At 40.6% G+C, this 22,204-nt stretch overlaps 1 protein-coding gene across 2 annotated transcripts in view; it reads right to left on the bottom strand.

Moving 5' to 3' along the window:
• The window catches only part of LOC128689828 (uncharacterized), a 79,822-nt gene that overhangs the window by 27,887 nt on the left and 29,731 nt on the right, over positions 1–22,204 (bottom strand). For both annotated transcript variants that reach the window (XM_053778319.2, XM_053778320.2), the window contains one exon: positions 9,760–10,210. In XM_053778319.2, the coding sequence (XP_053634294.2) occupies positions 9,760–10,110 (351 nt within the window). In that variant the 5' untranslated portion in view covers positions 10,111–10,210. The remainder of the gene's footprint in view (positions 1–9,759; positions 10,211–22,204) is intronic.

Below are 22,204 nucleotides of genomic sequence, written 5' to 3'. Positions count from 1 at the left end.
ACCAGTGTTCACCCTGATGCTTCCTTTGCTTATGCCACTTTTATAATGATTGAGCTAAGTGTCAATGTACGTGATATATACGCGTAATCTCCTAGTATATTAACCCTTTGACTGTCGCAACCCCAAATCCTGAGGTGTCACAAAATTTCCAAAAAAAAAAAAAAATTCTTATGAAATGATAGAGAATCTTTTCCCAATTGTAATGACACCAAAAGAACGAAATTTGATGGAAAACTGACGGAATTACGCTCTCGCAAAGTTAGTGACCTCGGTGACATTTACAAATCGGCAATTTCGCCCAATTTGAGCCCTATTTTCGGCTAATTCCATTGTTCCAGTCGACCAAACTCATAGCTATTTCTTTAGAACTCCATTTTTTCTATTGATTGTGTACAAGAAACTGCCCATTTACCGATTTCAACTACCCAATAAAGTGGTCAGAAATTTGCAATTTGGCCAATTTCACATAAATTAAAAAATATGACAATTTCAAAATAGGGTCCAGAATGAACAATGCAGACATTCCTGGCTCTAAAATAACATTTTCTTTTTTCATCAGTCATGTCTCCAGGCCCCTCTGATGTTACTCTTGCTTTCTATTTTGAATTTTTATTCAAACAAAAAATAGAAGATTTACTGTTATGCAAACTACTGCAATATTGTAATAATTGTATAAACAATGTCAACCCATTCATGACTGCATATTAGAATGGCTACTTGGACATTTATTGAAAAATGACATCATTTGTTTACTTTTGAACATTGGCAAAAATCAAACATTTCCCCTACTTTGAGCTCCATTTCAAGGTTCTTTTCATAGTAAAACCAATCAAAATCACCTCTATTTCTATAATGTGTTTTCCATTCTGTCAAATGAGACCAAGAAAACGAGAATACAACCATAAACACTATACGAAAATAGACCACAAATTTGGCATTTTAATTAAAAAAACGGTCGGAGTTTTTTTTTCTCATTATGCACTGCGTGCTGCAGGATTTTTTTATATGGTGCACACTGACCACACAGACCCATTCTCTCACATGTGGGCCTACCAGCTTTCTCCTGCTTGATTTGAAGCCACTAGAATTTATGAGCATACATACGTCAAAAATGGTGCCTCGTAAAACGTATATATACGACCGAAAGAGTCAAGGGATGAATAATCATAAGTGTTCTTTGAAGGAAAAAATTCTTTTTTTTTTTTATTATTAACACATTGGCCATTTCCCAACAAGGCAGGGTGACCCCCAAAAAATAAACACTTTCATTATCATTCACTCCATCACTGTCTTGCCAGAGGTATGCCTACACTACAGTTAAAAAAAAACTGACATTTCAACACCTCTCCTTCAGAGAGCAGGCACTGTACGTCCTGCCTCCAGGACACAAGTCTGCCTAACCAGTTTCCCTGAATCCCTTCATAAATGTTACTTTGCTCATGCCCCAAGAGCACATCAAGTCATTAAAACTATTCATCTCCACTTGCTTCTATCTAAAATGCTCATTCATGCAAGCTTAAGTATGTTTATTCAGGAATACACTGATACAATTACATAGATTATCATACATAACAGCATGTGTGGAGAGAGCCTAGGATGAACCAAAAAAGTCAGACAAAGTGACTTATTTCCATTGGGGTCCTTTTAATACCTTATTATGCTATAAAGGAGATAATATTTTATTATTATACTATAAAGAATGTATGCTAAGAATAAGATATAATGAGTTACTTACATTTACATGTGTGTTAGCTAAAAAAATAAAAAATAATTTTCCTCTCTTTCTGTCGCTACATTCACTAGGTATCTTTTGGCTCTCTTCTTGAACTGGATCATGCTATGACTGGCTTTGACATGTGCAGGCAGTCTGTTCCATTCCTTTTTTGCTGTACAATAAAAGGCGTTTGAAGCCTGGCCACTGACTGTGGGTACTACAAAGTTGTGCTCCCTCCCTCTAGTACTATGACTGCTTTGGTTCCCAACCTTGACAAAATTGGCAGCAAGATATTCTGGACACTGTGAGCAATTTTATAAACTTGATTTAACTTCAGTTGTTTTACTCTGCCTTCAACATTCAGTACTGTATATCCAATTGCTGTAATTCATTGTGGTCTACATGTTCTCTTGGACCTAGATCCAGGATGAATCTTACCATTTTGCTCTGGGTGATTTGCAGTCTATCTTTCAGTTTTTTTGTCAAGGCAGAGTACCAAGAAGAGCAAGCATAGTCCATATAACATTGTATAAGGGCTAGAAATAGGATCCTGCAAGTCTCAGTAGGTAGACACCATGCTTGTAAGATAAGATAAGATTTCGTTTGGATTTTTAACCCCGGAGGGTTAGCCACCCAGGATAACCCAAGAAAGTCAGCGAGTCATCGAGGACTGTCTAACTTATTTCCATTGGGGTCCTCAATCTTGTCCCCCAGGATGCGACCCACACCAGTCGACTAACACCCAGGTACCTATTTGCTGCTAGGTGAACAGGACAACAGGTGTAAGGAAACGTGTCGAAATATTTCCACCCGCCGGGAATCGAACCCGGGCCCTCCGTGTGTGAAGCTGGAGCTTTAGCCACCAGGCCACCAGGCCACCGAGGAACTTCAGTCTGGCATTCGCTTTCTTTACTGCACTGTTCTCTATCAATTCTCCTGACATGCATGGGTCAAAGGGGATTCCCAGATATTTTACTGCGGAAAATGAAGTGATGGGTTCCCCATTACACCTAACATTAAAATTATTTACCCTTCTCAGTTTATGTTTCATGCCAAAGAGTATGGCTTCCATTTTTCCGAGGTGTAACATAGTTTGTTGTCTACTAACCATTTGCTGAAGGACTTCAGTTCCAGTGTTATTATATTAACTATACCTTGTGAGGCTTTACCTGACACTAACAGAGCACTATCATCCACATACAGTAGGAGTTTGCACTTGACACTGATGGGCATGTCGTTTACATAACATAGAAATAATAAGGGACCCACAATACTGCCTTGGGGAACTCCACATGCTATCTGCAGGGGTTCTTATTCTGTTTTGTCAATTTTGACAATTTGTTTCCTGTTGCTAAGATAGGACTTAAACCAGTCTATGGAACCTATGCTGATAGCTTGAAGTTTCTTACGTAATATATTATGGTTGAGAGTATAGAAGGCCTTTTGGAAGTCTAAGGCTACCATTCCTATGAGGTTCCCTATCGACATTTCAGTTCTCACGTAAACTATCAGATTAATTAGGGAGGTGTTGGTTGATTAAGATCTAAAGCCTGACTGGCAACTATGAAGAATATTGTTGTCATTAAGATACTTAACTACTTGACAGTACACCACCCTCTATAGAATTTTGGATATTACACTGAGTATACTAATAGGCCTATAGTTGCTGACATCAGACCTACTATTTTTCTTGAAGACAGGAGTAACTCTGACCTCCTTGAACCCCTCTAGTACAGTATTAGTGGTGATGGATAAATTTATTATGTGAGCAATGGGGAAGGGCAATTCAAAGGCACTACCTTTTAGAAACTTGGGTTCTTGAAGGGAATAAAATTACACCGAACTTCTGTTTCAGATACATAAAAAAAAATCCCTGATCCTATATAACTTACAATTCCTGTTGGAATTTGTCTTGTCTGAGAAGTGTAGCATTCGTAACAACATGATAAATTTGCTGACCAGGATGAGATCACTGAAGGCAATAAAGATATAGAGCTTCGGGCAGGTATCAGAAAGGCACTAAGGGTAATAAATGATAAAAATAACCAAGAAAATAAAGATGAATTCTTGGACAGTCTAGCAAAAATATATAAAACATGGGAGAAAGAGATAGGAGGAGCAAACCAAAAAATGCAAAATGCCCATACCACAACCCATACCACAACAAATGACTCGAAACTATATAGTCACCCTGGAGGTAGCACAGATGAAAGGTCACACACACATGAGGTACTAAATCTGTGATAAACACACTGTAAGTCAGCAGATAGTGGAGCCAACAAGACTAGAAAACACACTTTACTTTATCTTCACAAATATAATGAGGACCTGGTAAGAGACATAACAATATCAAAAACAACTAATCCTGATCACAATCTAATCGAAGTTCAGCCTTACATGCACAGGGGACCTGATCAGCAAACTGCATGTATCTGGGAAGGTGTCTTCACCAAATACAACTTCAACAACAAGAACATCAACTGGGACCAGGTAAACCATGTCTTAAATGAATCATGTTGGGAAGATGTCTTAAATAACATGGATCCAAACCAGTGCCTTGAAAGGATCAACTTCCTGAAGCTGAAGTATGTTCAAGGCAAATTCCCCTAAGAAAGAAGAGCAGGAGTAAACTAGAGAAAGACGCTCCGTCTACAGAAGATGACGAAGGATCACTGAGCTCCTCAAGAATGCTAGATTATCTGATACATGGAAGGAAGCGCTGACCAGGGAAGTGGAAAGTATCGAACTTAAGTTGAAGAATTCTCACAGGAACCAGGAGAGACAGGAGCAGCTTGAAGTGATTAGTGAAATTGAAAGAAATTTTAAATATTTCTTTTCATTTGCTAAAAACAAGGCAAATACCACATCTAGTAATGGGCCCTTGCTCAGACAAGATGGGACTTACAAAGACGACAACAAGGAAATGAGTGAGATACTGAAATCCCAGTATGACTCTGTGTTTAGTGAGCCACTACTCAGTCTGAAGATTGACAATCCAAATGATTTCTTCATGAATAAGCCTCAAAACTACACCAATGTATGCCAGATTTCCGACATTATCCTAACTCCGAGAGACTTTGAAAAAGCTATTGACAACATGCCCATGCACTCAGTCCTGGGGCCCAGACTCATGGGATTCTGTGTTCATTAAGAACTGCAAGAAACCCCTTTCACGTTCCCTAAGTATACTATGGAGAAGGAGCTTAGACATGGGTGAAATTCCAGTCACTTAAAACAATGGATATAGCCCCACTCCATAAAGGTGGCAGCAAAGCATTAGCTAAGAACTATAGACCAATAGCTCTAATATCCCACATAAAAATCTTTGAAAGAGTGCTAAGAAGCATGATTGCAAACCACTTTGATTCCCAAAAACTGCACAATCCAGGGCAACGTGGGTTCAGAGGAGGTCACTCCTGCCTCTCGCAACTACTGGATCACTATGATATGGTCTTGGATGCACTGGAAGAAAAACAGAATACAGATGTAATATACACAAACTTTGCAATAACCTTTGAAAAGTGTGACCATGGCGTAACAGAGCACAAAATACGTGCTAAAGGAATAACTGGCAAAGTGGGGAGATGGATCTTCAACTTTCTAACCAATCGAACACAAAGAGCAGTGGTCAACAGAGTTAAATCAGAAGCTGCCATAGTAAAAAGCTCTGTTCCACAAGGCACAGTACTTGCCCCCCATCCTATTCCTCATCCTCATATCAGACATAGATGTAATCCACAGCACTGTGTCATCATTTGCAGATGATACTAGGATCTGCATGAGACTGTCATCTATTGAGGACACGGTTAACCTCTAAGAAGATATAAACCAAGTTTTCCAATGGGCAACGGAAAACAATATGATGTTCAATGAGGACAAATTTTAACTACTCCGTTATGGAAAACTGGAGGAGATAATAACTAGAACAGAGTATACTACTACAAACTCTGATCATACACTAGAGCAGAAAAATAATGTGAGGGACCTGGGAGTGGTAATGTCTGAGGATCTCACTTTCAAGGATCACAACAGTGCCACGATCACAACTGCAAAGAAAATGAAAGGATGGATAATGAGAACATTCAAAACAAGAGATGCCAAGCCAATGATGATCCTTTTCAAGTCACTTGTTCTCTCTAGGCTGGAATATTGCTGTACATTAACATCTCCATTCAAAGCAGGTGAATTTGCAGACCTGGAGAGAGTACAGAGAACCTTTACTGCTCATATAAGTTCCATCAAACACCTCAACTACTAGAAACGCTTGGAAGCGCTTGACCTGTACTCGCTGGAATGCAGGTGAGAGAGATATCATAATCTACATTTTGAAAATCCTGGAAGGAATGGTCCCAAATCTGCACACAGAAATCACTCCCTGCGAAAGTAAAAGACTGGGCAGGCAATGCAAAATACCCTCAATGAAAAGTAGGGGCGCCAATGGTACACTAAGAGAAAACACAATAAGTATCCGGGGCCCAAGATGGTTCAACAGCCTCCCACCAAGCATAAGGGGAATTACCAATGGCTGCCTTCAAGAGGAAGCTGGACAGATACTTGAAGTGGATGCCAGATCACCCAGGTTGTGGTTCATACATTGGACTGCGTGTGGCCAGCAGTAACAGCCTGGTTGATCAGGCCTTGGTCCACCGGGAGGCCTGGTTGTGGACCAGGTGGTGGGGGTGCTGATCCCCGGAATACCCTCTGGGTAGACTCCAGGGTGCCAAATTAGGCAGTCAACCAATATGACTGAAAACTGCAGTCACCTTGTTGTGGTTGCAGGGGTTGAGTCACAGTTCCTGTGGCCCCCTCTTCACTGGTTGCTACTAGGTCACTATTCCTGATCCATGAGCTTTATCATACCTCTTCTTAAAGCTATGTATGGATCCTGCTTCCACTACATCACTTCCCAGACTATTCCATTTTCTGACAACTCTGTGACTGAAAAAATACTTTGTAAACATCCCTGTGATTCATCTAAGTCTTCAACTTCCAACTGTGACCCCTTGTTGCTGTGTCCCATCTCTGGAACATCCTGTCTCTGTCCACCTTGCCAATTCCTCTAAGTATTTTATATGTGGTTATCATATCATCCCCTATCTCTCCTATCCTCCAGTGTCATCAGGTCGATTTCCCTTAACCTCTCCTCATAGGACATGCTCCTTAGCTCCAGGACTAGTCTTGTTGCAAACCTTTGCACTTTCTCTAATTTCTGAATGTGTTTGGCTAGGTGTGGGTTCCAAACTGGTGCTGCACACTCCAATACACGCCTGACATACACAGTGTACAGGGTCCTGAACGATTCCTTATTGAGATGTTGGAATGCTATTCTTAGGTTTGCAGCCCATATGCTGCAACAGTTATTTGGTTAATGTGCACCTTAGGAGATGTGCCTGGTGTTATACTCACACCAAGATCCTTTTCCTTGAGTGAGGTTTGTAGTCTCTGGCCACCTAGACTGTACTTCGTATGTGGTCTTCTTTGCCCTTCCTCAATCTTCATGACTTTGCACTTGGTGGGGTTGAACTCCAGGAACCAGTTTCTGGACCAGGCCTGCAGCCTGTCCAAATCCCTTATTCTTATGCAACATATGCTTATATACATGTAGCATAAGCATTATTGTAGCAAATAGAGATACATCTTAGCCACATTTGTGTCTTACACTGGTGTAAGTGTGATTGTGATGAAACCAACATGTTTGCCATAATATAATGGAAGTATCTATCAGTTTCCCTCACTATAATTTTTATCAGCAGTTTGTCAAAATACAACTCAAAGGTTTCAAGTTTACTAGCATCATTCTCCAGGGTACTGTTTGACTGGATTCCACTGTGTGTGTTGTCTAATTGAATGGGATTGGGCATAAAATTTGCATCCTCTTGCCAATCCCAGATCCAGGCCGGTGGTGATTGCTGGATATTAGTGGCTGGTTGTCATGGATGTGCTAGTGGTGCTTGTGTGGGTAAAGAGGCAGCCTGGGATGGCACTGTTGCCATACCTCACTGTATCACCACTTGTTGCTGCATGCTGTACTGGCACTGCTAGTGGTCTATTACCCATCCTAACTGATGCATTATCATCCTCACTATCACTATCTGTCACCAGTGTTGGGTCCCACAATGTACTCACTCCTGAATATAACAGTGGGCACAATACCAGGCCATGTGGAACACCATAAAAACTGATGCTTCACAGGTGAATAATCTTCATTGCTATCACTACTAGACTGGTCATTAATTGCTAAGAAATCAAAGTCCGCATCACACTCACCATTACTTACATCTGAGCCCAGACTATGAAATAATATGAGCTGTTGCTTATGGCGTGGTGGAGGAGGATATGTTCCAGATTAACCAACCCCAGACCTGGATGGTTGTGGGTCATTGAGGTTTTTGGTAATATTTCTGGCATCCTGAGCATCACCTTCATTCACTATACATTTGAAACCAAAGAATGCATCAATAGTTCCACAATTCTCATTGTTGGAGCTACCACTTAGTATTAAAACCCGTTCAATTCTCCTGGGAGTGAGGCCTTTACATCCACGTGGCATGGTGAACAAGGTGTACCATTTTAACCCTTTGATTATTTCGGTCATATATATACAACTTACGAGCCAGTGTTTTCGACATACGCATTTATACTCCAAAATTCTAGTGGCTTCAAATCAAGCGGGAGAAAGCTGATAGGCCCACATGTGAGAAAATGGGTGTGTGTGGTCAGTGTGTGCAGTATTACAAAAAAATCCTGTAGCACACAGTGAATAATGAGAAAAAAAAAAACTCCGACCATGTTATTGGATTAAAAGGCCAAATTTGTGGGGTATTTTCATATAGTATTTATGGTTGTATTCTCATTTTCTTGGTCTTATTTGATAGAATGGAAGACATATTACAGAAGTAGAGATGATTTTGATTGATTTCACGATGAAAAGGACCTTAAAATTGAGCTCAAAGTAGGGGAAATGTTCAATTTTTGCCGATGTTCAAGAGTAAACAAATGACGTCATTGTCCAATAAATGTCCAATTAGCCATTCTAATATGCAGTCATGAATGGGTTGATATTATTTATACAATTATTACAATAATGCAGTAGTCTGCATAACAGTAAATCTTCTATTTTTTGTGTGAATAAAAATTCAAAATAGAAAGCAAGAGTAATATAAGAGGGGCCTGGAGCCATGACTGATGAACAGAGAAAATGTTATTTTAGTGCCAGGAATGTCTGTATTGTTCATTCTGGACCCTATTTTGAAATTGGCATCTTTTTTAATTTTCATGAAATTGACCAAATTGTCTATTTCTGACCACTTTATTGGGTAGTTGAAATCGGTAAATGGGCGGTTTCCTGTACTCGATCGATATGACAAATAGAGTTTTAAAGAAATAGCTATGAGTTTGGTCAACTGGAACAATAGAATTGGCCAAAAATAGGGCTCAAAGTAGGCAAAATCGCCAATGCATAAATATCGCAGAGATCGCATACTTAGTGAGAGCGTAATTCTGTGAGTTTTCAACCAAATTTTGTACTTTTGGTGTCAATACCATTGGGAAAAGATTCTCTATCATTTCATAAGAAAAAATCTTTTTTTTTTCTTAAATTCTTCGACACTGAGAGCAAGTTTGTGAGCAGAGGTCTCGATAGTCAAAGGGTTAAATACGGCTCTTCCACAATGCACTGCAGCTACCACAATTTTTTGTATACTGTGCACACTGACCATGAAGACCCATTCTCTCATATGTAGGCTACCAGGCCTCTCACGCCAAATCTGAAGCCACTAAAATTTGTGTGTAGAGCTATGTATGCAACCCAGGCATCAATAACATAGATTTATGTACGAGACAGTGAAAGGGTTGTTGCTTCAACTTACATAGTGACTTTTTAAGGGGAAAAAACAAGAGTGATTATGCTTTACTATTTAAAAAAATTAATTAAGTGCCTTCTTTTAAAGGGTGAATGTTTGTAACTTGGGGTGTTCGTATGTTGGAGGCTTTCTGTACATATAATACAGCTACAGAATATTTACAATAACATATGAAAGACTTACCAGTAATAGTTCCTTATAAACAAGAAGACGATCGTTACATCTTCCTGGCTCTGACAAGATGATATCATCTATGGAGTAATCAAAAGTACCAGTTAGAACAGTTTCATCTTCAGCACCTGCAGTAAGCACCCCTTCGTTGTGCTGCTGCTGCTCTTCTGCACTTGTACCCAGGTTCATATGGGGGCATTTGGGTAACAACTGCAGGCGACCAACCATGTTCAAGAAAGGGAAGTACTTTTTTAAACTTGGTGGGACAGCATTCTCCAGCAGCAGATGAGACAATCGGATGAGTACAAGGCTGTGGAGTGTCTTTGGTTTGCTGCTGGGACCAGGCAAACAGGATTCCTTCATTCTGGATAGTCAGCTATACACTGGTGTTGGTGCTGAGAATAACTGTAGACTCCTTGGGTCAAGTAGTACTGTGCTCAATCAAATGATTCATCTCATAAAACTGAAAATATGAAAATACAATATAAAAGTGTTGCTCTAATATGATTACATATATTATTTACTTAATTTTTTTTTAACAAACCAGCCTTTTCCCACCAAGAAAGGGATGACCTCAAAAAAGAAAAAAACTCTCACTGTCATTCATTCAATTACTATCTTGCCAGAAGCATGGTGATATCAAGGCTCATATGGCTCTTTAAACCACAATATCTGAACCTCTTCTACAAACTGCACATACTGTACTTCCCACCTAAAGAACTCAAATCTGGCTAACCTGTTTCCCCAGATCCATACTGTACTTCCCACCTAAAGAACTCAAATCTGGCTAACCTGTTTCCCCAGATCCATTCATGTCACCTTGCTCACACTCCAACAGCACTCCAACTCCATTCATTCCTAACGTACTCACACAAACTTGTTGGATGTTCAAGCCCCTTGACTTCAAAACCTCCTACACCCCATCCTGTCAGTCTTTTATGGAATGGCTCCTATCCTTTCTTCCTTCCAACCCCAAATTTATACACCCTTCTAGTTATCCTATTTTACTTAATCCAAACCACCTCAACCCTCTGAATAAGTATGGTAACCCCACACCTAATCTCCAGCTCCAAATTCTCTGCATACAGTAAACAACCAATAAAATGGACCCCTATAAGGTGGGTGTCAGCTAAAATTTACAAAAAATCTGGCCAAATGGAGACTAAACATGTATATTTAATAGGGTGTCTGATAAAAATAGCCATGAAGCAGACCAAATCCACTACATCAAATGGCTATCCGGTCCAGAAGTGCATTCCATAATATGACCAACTCTGCTAAATTGGAAGTTTGTATAGTTTGAGGTTCCTGCTGGACACATCCACTTTCATTGTTCTTGGGCAGTAGGGTCAGTGACTGCCCACGTCAGTGTCTGCCTCTACACTTACATCATTTTATCTCCAATTTCTCCATGGATTGACTGTGTTTTAAATCATTTTATTAAGGTACTATGTACAGTGCTATTTACAATGGCCTCTAAAGCAAGTGATGATGCCATGAAGTGTGTAACCTTAACTGGATGACTACCAATAAAATGGCTAACAAATAGTATCCTCAAATCTATTGATAAAAAGCAATAACTTGAAAAACAGTTCAGATTAGGTCTGATTACTAAAGAACTGGCTAAATGATACACATCAATACACAGCTAATATGAAAATCAAAGCAACTGTATTATGAAAACAGATTTAGTGAAATAAAAGGTGATATGAAAAGTACCTGGCAAACCCTCTCCAAAATTTTGGGCTCTAGGAAACCATCAGGAAACGGAGAGATAAACTTAACTAAACCAGATAAACCTCACATACAGCCTATAGACACGGTCAACAAATTTAATGTATTCTTCTCTACTGTAGGATCAAAACTAGCAAGTAAAATTCCTAGTTCAAATACCCAGCCGAAAGATTACCTCACTGTCAACTACCCAAATACGTACTCTATATCTAGCTCCAATTAATTCTACTGAAGTCTCACTCATCAAATCATTAACCCTTAAACAGTCCAAAAGTATACAGTGGTCCCTCAATAATAGTTGGGCTGGATAATCGTCCTTTTCAGAAATCGTCGCTTTATTTTCGTCCAAACATTGGTTCGCAAATGGTCGGTTGACTCGCTAATCATCGTTCGTCCTGGACGCGTATTCACGGCTCTGAGCCACCTCGGCCTCCCTTCCCAGCCAGTGTGCCATTGTTTACCGGTGAGCGACAGTCCCCTCACTTGTTCATACGAAATATTTCATAATATTCCATTCATTTTAGTGCTTGCAAGTGCTAAATAAGCTACCATGGCTCCAAAGAAAGCTCCTAGGGCCAAGCCTTTGGTAAAGAAGGTGAGAAATATGATTGAATTTAAGAAAAAAACATCATTGAACAATATGAAAGTGGCGTACGTGTGGCCAAACTGGCCAGGATGTATAACAAACCCCATACAACCAATTCTTTCATCGTGGCAAAGAAAAAGGAAATCAAGGAAGCTGTTGTTGCTTGGAGAAAATTGTGGCTAGTTTGTGTCCACAAGAGGGATTTTGAAGGGTTTGTGGCTGACCCTGATGAGCCTATGTCAGTTGTGAAATCTTTTGTGGCATTGGGGAGTTCCATGGGGTTGGATGTGAGTTTGGAGGATGTAGAGGAGTTGGTGGAGGACCACAACGAAGAGCTAACCACTGAGGAGCTGCAAGAGCTTCAGCAGGAACAGCAACAGATCGCAGCTCAGAATCTTGCTGCAGAGGAGGAGGAAGAGAGATGGAAGAAGGTGCCTTCTTCAGAAATTAAGAAGATTCTTGAAATGTGGGGTAGGATGGAAAGATTTATGGACAAACATCATCCTGAGAAGGATGTTGCAAGCCATATCGACAACTTGTACAGTGACAGACTCTTGGCCCATTTTAGGGAAGTTTTAAAGAGATGCCAGAAACAGAGCTCTCTGGACACTTGGTACCTGAGGTGTTGATGGAAGGAGAGTCCCCTTCCAAACAGTAACTAATCCAATCTCTCTCCTCCTCCAGTCTTCCATACACTAAGAAGAATCGTCAATAAAGATAAGTGTTATGCTGCTAATGTTTCATTCATCATGTCCCATTGTATTGTTTATGTACTACATACATCTATATTTCATGTAAAAAAAATTTTTGTTTAATATTTCTGGATGTCAGGAACTGATAAATTGTATTTACATTATTTCTTATGGGGAAAATTTATTTGAAAATCGTCTATTTCGATAATCGTTGTACTTCCAGGAATGGATTAACGACGATAAACAAGAGACCACTGTATATACGTTCTCTCGCGTAGCACCCCAAACGTATATATACGTTTCATTTGTCATTCATTCAACATTGGCACGATAGGCCTGAGTCGTCTAGACATGAGAGAATGGGTGTGCACACTCAGTGTGCACCATATGAAAAAATTAGGGATGTCTGGGTACCACATGCTCTTTTTTCCTATAAAAATAACTACTTTTTTCTCTCAAAATATTCGGGGCGCTGCGCAGGTGAACTTTTATATACGTTTGGACCGTTTAAAGGTTAAAAAAACAAAGCAGGAGATCTGGATAACTTGCCACCATTCATATATAAAAAAGCTGTACATGTGCTGTTACCCATTATTGCAACAATGTTTAACAAATCTATAGCATCTTCAACCTTCCCATCCATACTCAAGTCAGCAAAGGTTATCCCGATCCTCAAAAGAGGTGATCCAACTGACTTGAACAACTGCAGATCCGTATCAAATTTGCCCTTACTTTCCAAAATATTCAAAAAAATAATACACAAACGACTTTACTCCTACCTTATATCCAACAACATACTTAACTCCTGCCAGTTTGGGTTTAGACCAAAAAAATGTACGAATGATGCTGTTATACAAATGCTTGAACTAATATATACAGTTCTTGATAAAAATGAATATCCTCTGGGGCTCCTCATTGACCTACAAAAAGCATTTGATACAGTCAACCACAATCTCCTACACCTAAAACTAAATCACTATGGCATCAGAGGACATTCCCTTGATTACTTAAAATCTTATCTTAGCGACAGACACCGGTATGTATATGCAAATGGAGTACCCCTAGGACACTACCCTGGGGTAGGAGTACCCCAGGGTAGTGTCCTAGGCCCACTCCTCTTTCTCATCTACATCAATGATCTCCCCAATGCAAACCAACTCCTCAAACCAGTTCTATTCACAGATGACACTACAACTTATGTGTACTACCATTCGAACCCAGCTGTATTTAGAAACATTGTAAACAACGAGCTGCTAAAAATACATACTTGGATGATGACCAACAAATTCACTCTCAATATAGCCAAACGTACTTCATGCTGTTTGGCAACAGAGCCTTAAGTATCCAACTTAATTTTTCGATAAATGATTCCCTTATATCAAGATACACTGAGGGTAAATTTCTAGGTCTTGTCCTTGACTGTAATCTTAAATTTCATTCCCACATCCAACACATATCCAAGAAAATTTCCAAATCAGTAGGCATCCTTTCCAAGATACGATACAATGTACAACAAAGGACACTCCTTACCCTATACCACTCTTCAATACAGTGGACCCCTGACATTCGATATTAATTCCTTCCTGAGAGCTCATCGAATGTCAAAAATATCGAAAGTCGAATTAATTTTCCCCATAAGAAATAATGGAAATCAAATTAATCCGTGCAAGACACCCAAAAGTATGAAAAAAAAAAATTTACCACATGAAATATTAAGTTTAATGCAATAGAATAATTATAATAACAACAATAACAATAGATCAATAACAATAGAATAATTGGCACTTACCTTTAATGAAGATCTGGTGATGATTGATGGGATAGGAGGAGGGGAGAGTGTGGATGGTGTTAGTGTTTAGTAGGGGAATCCCCTTCCATTAGGACTTGAGGTATCAAGTCTTTTTCCGGGGTTACTTCCCTTTTTCTTTTAATGCCACTAGGACCAGCTTGAGAGTCACTGGACTTCTGTCGCACAACATATCTGTCCATAGAGGCCTGTACCTCTCGTTCCTTTATGACTTTCCTAAAGTGGTTCATAACATTGTCAGTGTAATAGTCACCAGCATGGCTTGCAGTAGCTGTGTCAGGGTGATTTTCAGCAAAAAAGGTTTGCACTTCAAGCCACTTTGCACACATTTGCCTAATCTTTGAAGTAGGTAACTTCTTCAATTTCTCTCTCCCCTCCTCCGAAGCAGTTTCCTCAGGTCTGCCCTCTTGCTGTTGAAGATGATCTAGCAGCTCATCAGTGGTTAGTTCGTCATTGTCCTCCTCCACCAACTCTTCCACATCCTCCCCACTAACCTCCAACCCCAAGGACTTCCCCAATGCAACAATGTATTCCTCAGGATTCTCAGGGTTAGCCTGAAACCCTTCAACATCCCTTTTGTCTACACATTCTGGCCACAGTTTTTTCCAAGCAGAGTTCAAGATCCTCTTAGTCACTTCCTCCCAAGCCTTACCTATAAGGTTTATACAATTGAGTATATTAAAGTTATCCTTCCAAAACTCTTTTAGAGTCAGTTGAGTTTCTAGGGTCACTACAAAGCACTTTTGAAACATAGCTTTTGTGTACAGTTTCTTGAAGTTGGAAATGAGCTGCTGGTCCATGGGCAGCAGGAGAGGAGTGGTATTAGGAGGCAAAAACTTGACCTTAATGAAGCTCATGTCCGCAGAAAATCGCTCTGCCACGTCTGAAGGAAGACCAGGAGCATTGTCTAATACCAGGAGGCACTTAAGGTCTAATTTCTTTTCAATTAGGTAATTTTTCACAGTGGGGGCAAATGCATGGTGTAACCAGTCATGGAAAAAGTCCCTAGTGACCCATGCCTTAGTGTTTGCCGTCCACAGCACACACAAATTAGCCTTGAGGATATTCTTTTGCCCGAACGCTCTGGGAGTTTCTGAGTGATACACCAATATAGGCTTCACTTTGCAATCACCACTAGCATTGGCACACATCAGAAGAGTAAGCCTGTCTTTCATAGGTTTATGTGCAGGGAGTGCCTTTTCCTCCTGAGTAATGAGGGTCCTGCTTAGCAATTTCTTCCAAAACAGGCCTGTTTTGTCACAATTAAATACTTGTTCAGGTTTCAATCCTTCAGCCTCTATGTACTCCTTGAATTCATGCACATATTTTTCAGCCGCTTTGTGGTTCGAACTGGCAGCCTCACCATGCCTTAGCACACTGTGTATGCCACTACGATTCTTAAATCTTTCAAACCAACCTTTGCTGGCCTTAAATTCACTCACATCATCACTAGTTGCAGGCAATTTCTTTACCAAATCATCATGCAACTGCCTAGCCTTTTCACAAATGATCGCTTGAGAGATGCTATCTCCTGCTATCTGTTTTTCATTTATCCACACCAATAACAGTCTCTCAACATCTTCTAACACTAGCGATCTCTGTTTCAAAAACGAAGTTGCACCTTTTGCAACAACAGCTTCCTTGATTGCCGTTTTCCTACTCACTATAGTAGAGATGGTTGATTGGGGTTTACTATACACAACCTGGCCAGCTCCGACACACGCACTCCACTTTCGTACTTTGCAATTATCTCATTCTTCATTTCAATAGTCATTAGCACCCTTTTTCTCGAAGGGTTGGCACTAGAAGCTTTCTTGGGGCCCATGGTTACTTAATTTGCAGAAACAAGCATCAAAAACAGTGATCATATGGATAATATGGAATGTACCGAATGTATCCTTAGATGCGCGCACACTGGCTGGCTTGTAAACACTGGCACACACGGGGCAGTTCAGGCCACATGTGGACACATCTCGTACGAATCATACCGAATAGCATGTTTTCGATCGAATGTCGAGGTGAAATTTTTGCATTAAAATGCATCGAATGTCGGATTTATCAAATGTCGATGCCATTGAATGTCGGGGGTCCACTGTATATCCTTACCTCACCTATGATAGGGGGGGTGTAGACCAAGTGTTTACAGTGAAACATATAGGTGAACAGTATTTAGATATGGGAAAAGAGGTTTTTGCGGCATTTATGGATTTGGAAAAGGCATATGGCAGGGTGGATAGGGGAGCAATGTGCCATATGTTGCAGGTGTATGGTATAGGAGGTAGGTTACTGAAAGCAGTGAAGAGTTTTTATGAGGATAGCAAGGCTCAGGTTAGAGTATGTAGGAGAGAGGGAGATTATTTCCCAGTAAAAGTAGGCCTTAGACAAGGATGTGTGATGTCACTGTGTTTGTTCAATATATTTATAGATGGGGTTGTAAGAGAAGTGAATGTGAAGGTCTTGGCTAGAGTTGTGGAGCTAAAAGATAAAGAATCAAACACTGTGCTTTTGGGAGATTCTGAAGAGAGGTTGCAGAGGTTGGTGGATGAATTTGGTAGGGCATGTAAAAGAAGAAAATTGAAAGTGAATACATCAAAGAGTAAGGTGATGAGGATAACAAAATGATTAGGTGATGAAAGATTGGATATCATATTGGAGGGAGAGAGTATGGAGGAGGTGAATATATTCAGATATTTGGGAGTGGACGTATCAGCGGATGGGTCAATGAAGGATGGGGTGAACCACAGAACTGAGGGGAAAAGGGTGAATGGTGCACTTAGGAGACTGTGGAGACAAAGAACTTTGTCCATGAAAGCAAAGGGAGGAATGTATGAGAATATAGTTGTACCAACACTCTTGTATGGGTGTGAAGCATGGGGTGATGAATGTTGCAACAAGGAGGAGGCTGCAGGCAGTGGAGATGTCATGTCTTAGGGCAATGTGTGGAGTGATAATGCAGAGAATTTGTAGTTTGGAAATTAGGAGAAGGTGTGGGATTACCAAAACTATTATCCAGAGGGCTGAGGAGGGGTTGCTGAGGTGGTTCAGACATGTAGAGAGAATGGAACAAAACAAAATGACTTCGAGAGTGTATAAATCTGTAGTGGAGGGAAGACGGGGTAGGGGTCGGCTTAGGAAGCGTTGGAGGGAGGGGGTAAAGGAGGTTTTGTGTGCAAGGGGCTTGAACTTCCAGTAAGCATTCACGAGCATATTTGATAGGAGTGAATGGAGACAAATGGTATTTAATACTTGACATGCAGTTGGAGTGTGTGCAAAGTAACATTTATGAAGGGATTCAGGGAAACCGGCAGGCCGGACTTGAGTCCTGGAGATGGGAAGTACAGTGTCTGCAATCTGAAGGAGGGGTGTTTATGTTGTAGTTTTATAACTGTAATGTAAAGCACCCCTCTGGCAAAGCAGTGATGGAGTGAATGATGATGAAAGTTTTTCTTTTTCGGGCCACCCTGCCTTGGTGGAAATCGGCCAATGTGTTAATAAATAAAATTAAAAAAAAAAAAAAAAGCTGCTGTGCAGATGATTACCAGCTCCTGTGCTAGAGAGCACACACCACCACTTTTCAAAAGCCTAAACTTGCTAAATATACGAGACATACACTCTCAACGGCCTGGTTGATCAGGCCCTGATTAATCAGGAGGCCTAGTCACAGACTGGACTGTGGGGGCATTGACCCCCAGAACTCTCTCCAGATAAACTCCAGGTAATCCAGGTAATATTGTTGTGCCTACTACATATACAGAACATTCAATTCCAATATAAACCCTTCACTTAAACTACTCCTTGACAGTTACAAGAGAATGCAGTCACAATACAAGGCATAAGGCACTCTTCACTATCCCTCATGTCAGTCTCGCACTATGCAAAAACGCTGTGCACGTAAAGGGCCCGAAGATCTGAAACTCGCTACAAGAACTGGTAAAGGATCCCCTGACTACTTATACGTAAATTTAGGACTTTGCTAAAAAATTAACTTATGTCTCAATATTAAACAATTCAACCAAAACAAATGCTAATTAGTTATATTATGTGACCTCTAGACTTTTAAACTTCTGCCAGTCCATGAAATATTACTGCCTGAATCATTATTTGTAATACAGTGGGCCCCCATCTAACGTTGGCATCACACAACATTAAATCCGCATAGTGATACATTTTATCACTAAAATTTGGCCTTGCATAGCGCTAAAAAGCTCGCTCAACGCGATTCGTCCGAGACGCCTCTATGTGCGGCCTGAGCCAGCCTCACTTGTTCCGCCAGTGGCATTGTTTACAATCCAGCCTCCGCGGTAACATCCAAGCATACAATCGGAACATTTCGAATTATTACAGCGTTTTTAGTGATTTCACCTGCAAAATAAGTGACCATGGGCCCCAAGAAAGCTTCTAGTGCCAGCCCTACAGGAATAAGGGTGAGAATTACTATGCAGATGAAGAAAGAGATCATTGCTAAGTATGAAAGTGGAGTGCGTGTCTCCGAGCTGGCCAGGTTGTATAGTAAACCCCAATCAACCATTGCTACTATTGTGTCCAAGAAAACGGCAATCAAGGAAGCTGTTCTTGCCAAAGGTGCAACTTTGTTTTCGAAACAGAGATCGCAAGTGATAGAAGATGTTGAGAGACTGTTATTGGTGTGGATAAACGAAAAACAGATAGCAGGAGATAGCATCTCTCAAGCGATCATAAGTGAAAAGGCTAGGAAGTTGCATGACGATTTAATTAGAAAAATGCCTGCAACTAGTGATGATGTGAGTGAATTTAAGGCCAGCAAAGGTTGGTTTGAGAGATTTAAGAAGCGTAGTGGCATACATAGTGTGATAAGGCATGGTGAGGCTGCCAGTTCGGACCACAAAGCAGCTGAAAAATATGTGCAGGAATTCAAGGAGTACATAGACAGTGAAGGACTGAAACCTGAACAAGTGTTTAATTGTGACGAAACAGGCCTGTTTTGGAAGAAAATGCCAAGCAGGACCTACATTACTGAGGAGGAAAAGGCACTCCCAGGACATAAGCCTATGAAAGACAGGCTTACTCTGTTAATGTGTGCCAATGCTAGTGGTGATTGCAAAGTGAAGCCTTTATTAGTGTATCACTCTGAAACTCCCAGAGCATTCAGGCAAAAGAATATCCTCAAGGCTAATTTGTGTGTGCTGTGGAGGGCAAACACTAAGGCATGGGTCACTAAGGACTTTTTCTATGACTGGTTACACCAAGCATTTGCCCCCAATGTGAAAAATTACCTAACTGAAAACAAATTAGACCTTAAGTGCGTCCTGGTATTATACAATGCCCCTGGTCATCCTACAGACTTGGCAGAGCGACTTTCTGGGGACATGAGCTTCATTAAGGTCAAGTTTTTGCCTCCTAATACCACTCTGTTACGTTGGTTGTCCCTTATTACTTTGATAGTAAGGTTCTCACTATATGTTCTAGTGTGGGGTAGCTTTTACTTAATGGTCTTATTTGTCTAGGGGTAATACTTACATCATGGCTGATCATCCTGAGTGTCTCTGATACCCTTTCACCAGCCCTCTTCACAGGTTATGTAAACTACTACTATAAAAATATAACTGTATTCTCAATAGATATGTACAGAATATACAATTACAGCCTCACATTTTCAAAACAACGATCTACACACTGCATAGCTGTTCTCCCACATGGTATATCTCAACAACTTTAGTCCTCTCTCTCTTGACATAACTCTGGGCTAACCAGTGTTTTGACACACTTTAGTCACCCTGGGTATGGTGGTCACAACTTAAATTATAAAAAAAACTCACCCCTGGAGCACACATAATGCCCCAAAAGATAGAAGAAGGACCCAGAGATCCTGCCAGGTTGAAGGCCAGCCACAGAGAGACCGAGTCAGTGCGAGGGAGAGAGAGAAAGAGGCTAAGCTCCTCCCACCAAAACAAAAGACTGTTGCCAAGCACAATTCTCCAGTTACCACAATTCTACCACACCTTAATTTTACTTTTACAAAAGGAAATACAACTTTATAAACTACTTATTTGCCAAGCACAATTCTCCAGTTACCACAATTCTACCACACCTTAATTTTACTTTTACAAAAGGAAATACAACTTTATAAACTACTTATTTGCCAAGCACAATTCTCCAAATTTGTGTGTTTATGTGTCTATAGTATAACCTATTATATTGAGAAAAATAGGCTTGACCCAGCTGCCTCAGTCATAAGGTTGATCAGTCCTTCTGACATTTAGAGCAAAGTCCCCATCAATTCAATATAATTAGGTATTCCAGAGTAACTGTTACTTATAAATACATGTTGGGTCCTATAGCCCCATAACACCCCCACCTCCAGACGAAGTCTCACAAAAGCTAGCTGTGTCCCTCAGGATACGGCTAGTAAAAAGTATATTGCTTAAGTCTGAAGGCGGTAAACAAGACTACTAGAAATGCTACATTTTCCCAGCACCATAACTACTCTTCACTTTACTGTTATTTACAAGAGATTGCAGAATTTTTTAGAAAAGCAATTTAACCATACCCATATACTCAAGTGTGTAACTATTTACAATTTTAGTGACTTTTAAACAATACACATTACAATGCAAAATTTTTTCACACAATGCCCACTGTGAAAGCCCGCACCAACAGGCCTGTGCCTCTGCTACGGTAATCCAGCAAGCAACTGGTACTCCAGGGTGGCATCTTCCTGATCAGGAGACGAGAGTAGAGCCAAACCCAGAGCAGTCAGGTGTACCCCAGGCAGGAAACTTCACAAAACATGTCAAGGTGTCTCTCACTTGGTGGCCGAACCAAACAGTGAGACTTCCAGTCAACACTCACGATCCTTAACATGGTCAGGCACTTAAGCCCATCTTCCGAGGTCCCACTCCACACAGATCCTCCAAACTTATTAAGAGGAGGCTGTCATAGAACATGGAGGGGTCCAAGGGACCACAAAGGCAAATCGTCGGGCCGTTTTGTACATAGAGCACACCAAGACACAACATCACATACCTTCCTGAACGTCTCATGTTACCGAAGGTTGTCAACCACTGCCTCAACTCACATTCACGTACACCCTGACCCTCGTCACACTTTTGGCTCCGACTCAACTCCTTTACAGTCAGACGGCTGGTAGAGAGTACTCAGGCTCGCCGAGAGTTCACCACTGCAAAAACAACAAGGTCAGCACATGACAAACACTATGTACAAAGTATGCACCATGCATCTACATGAAACATCTAGAGAGAGCATCAGCAACCACATTCTCTGAGCCTTTTATATATTTAACTTTCAAATTAAAAGGCTGTAGGAACAAAGCCCATTTTAAGAGTCTGATTTTAGTCACTATACACAGGAACAGGATGAAGAGATCCTGAGACATGTACAAATGCTGAATAGCCAGCCCCAAAATGAAAATTTTCTTTCCTGTGGTAAAATGTTGACATTTAAACTTAGAAGGTTGTTCATAGACAGTAACAGTTCTGCAACCTCTCGCAGTGCAACAACAAACACCAAAGACATCTCTTTGCACCCAGGTTGGATACATCAAGTTTACACAAACACCATCACGTTCCATCTCACACACAAATTTTAAGCACACAATGAACACAATTTGCATTACACACATTAAAATGGTACTGGAACACA

The sequence above is a fragment of the Cherax quadricarinatus genome, chromosome 22 (genome assembly GCF_038502225.1).
Source record: "Cherax quadricarinatus isolate ZL_2023a chromosome 22, ASM3850222v1, whole genome shotgun sequence".
Classification (NCBI taxonomy): Eukaryota; Metazoa; Arthropoda; class Malacostraca; order Decapoda; family Parastacidae; genus Cherax; species Cherax quadricarinatus.
This window is presented reverse-complemented; position numbering and strand designations above follow the sequence as displayed.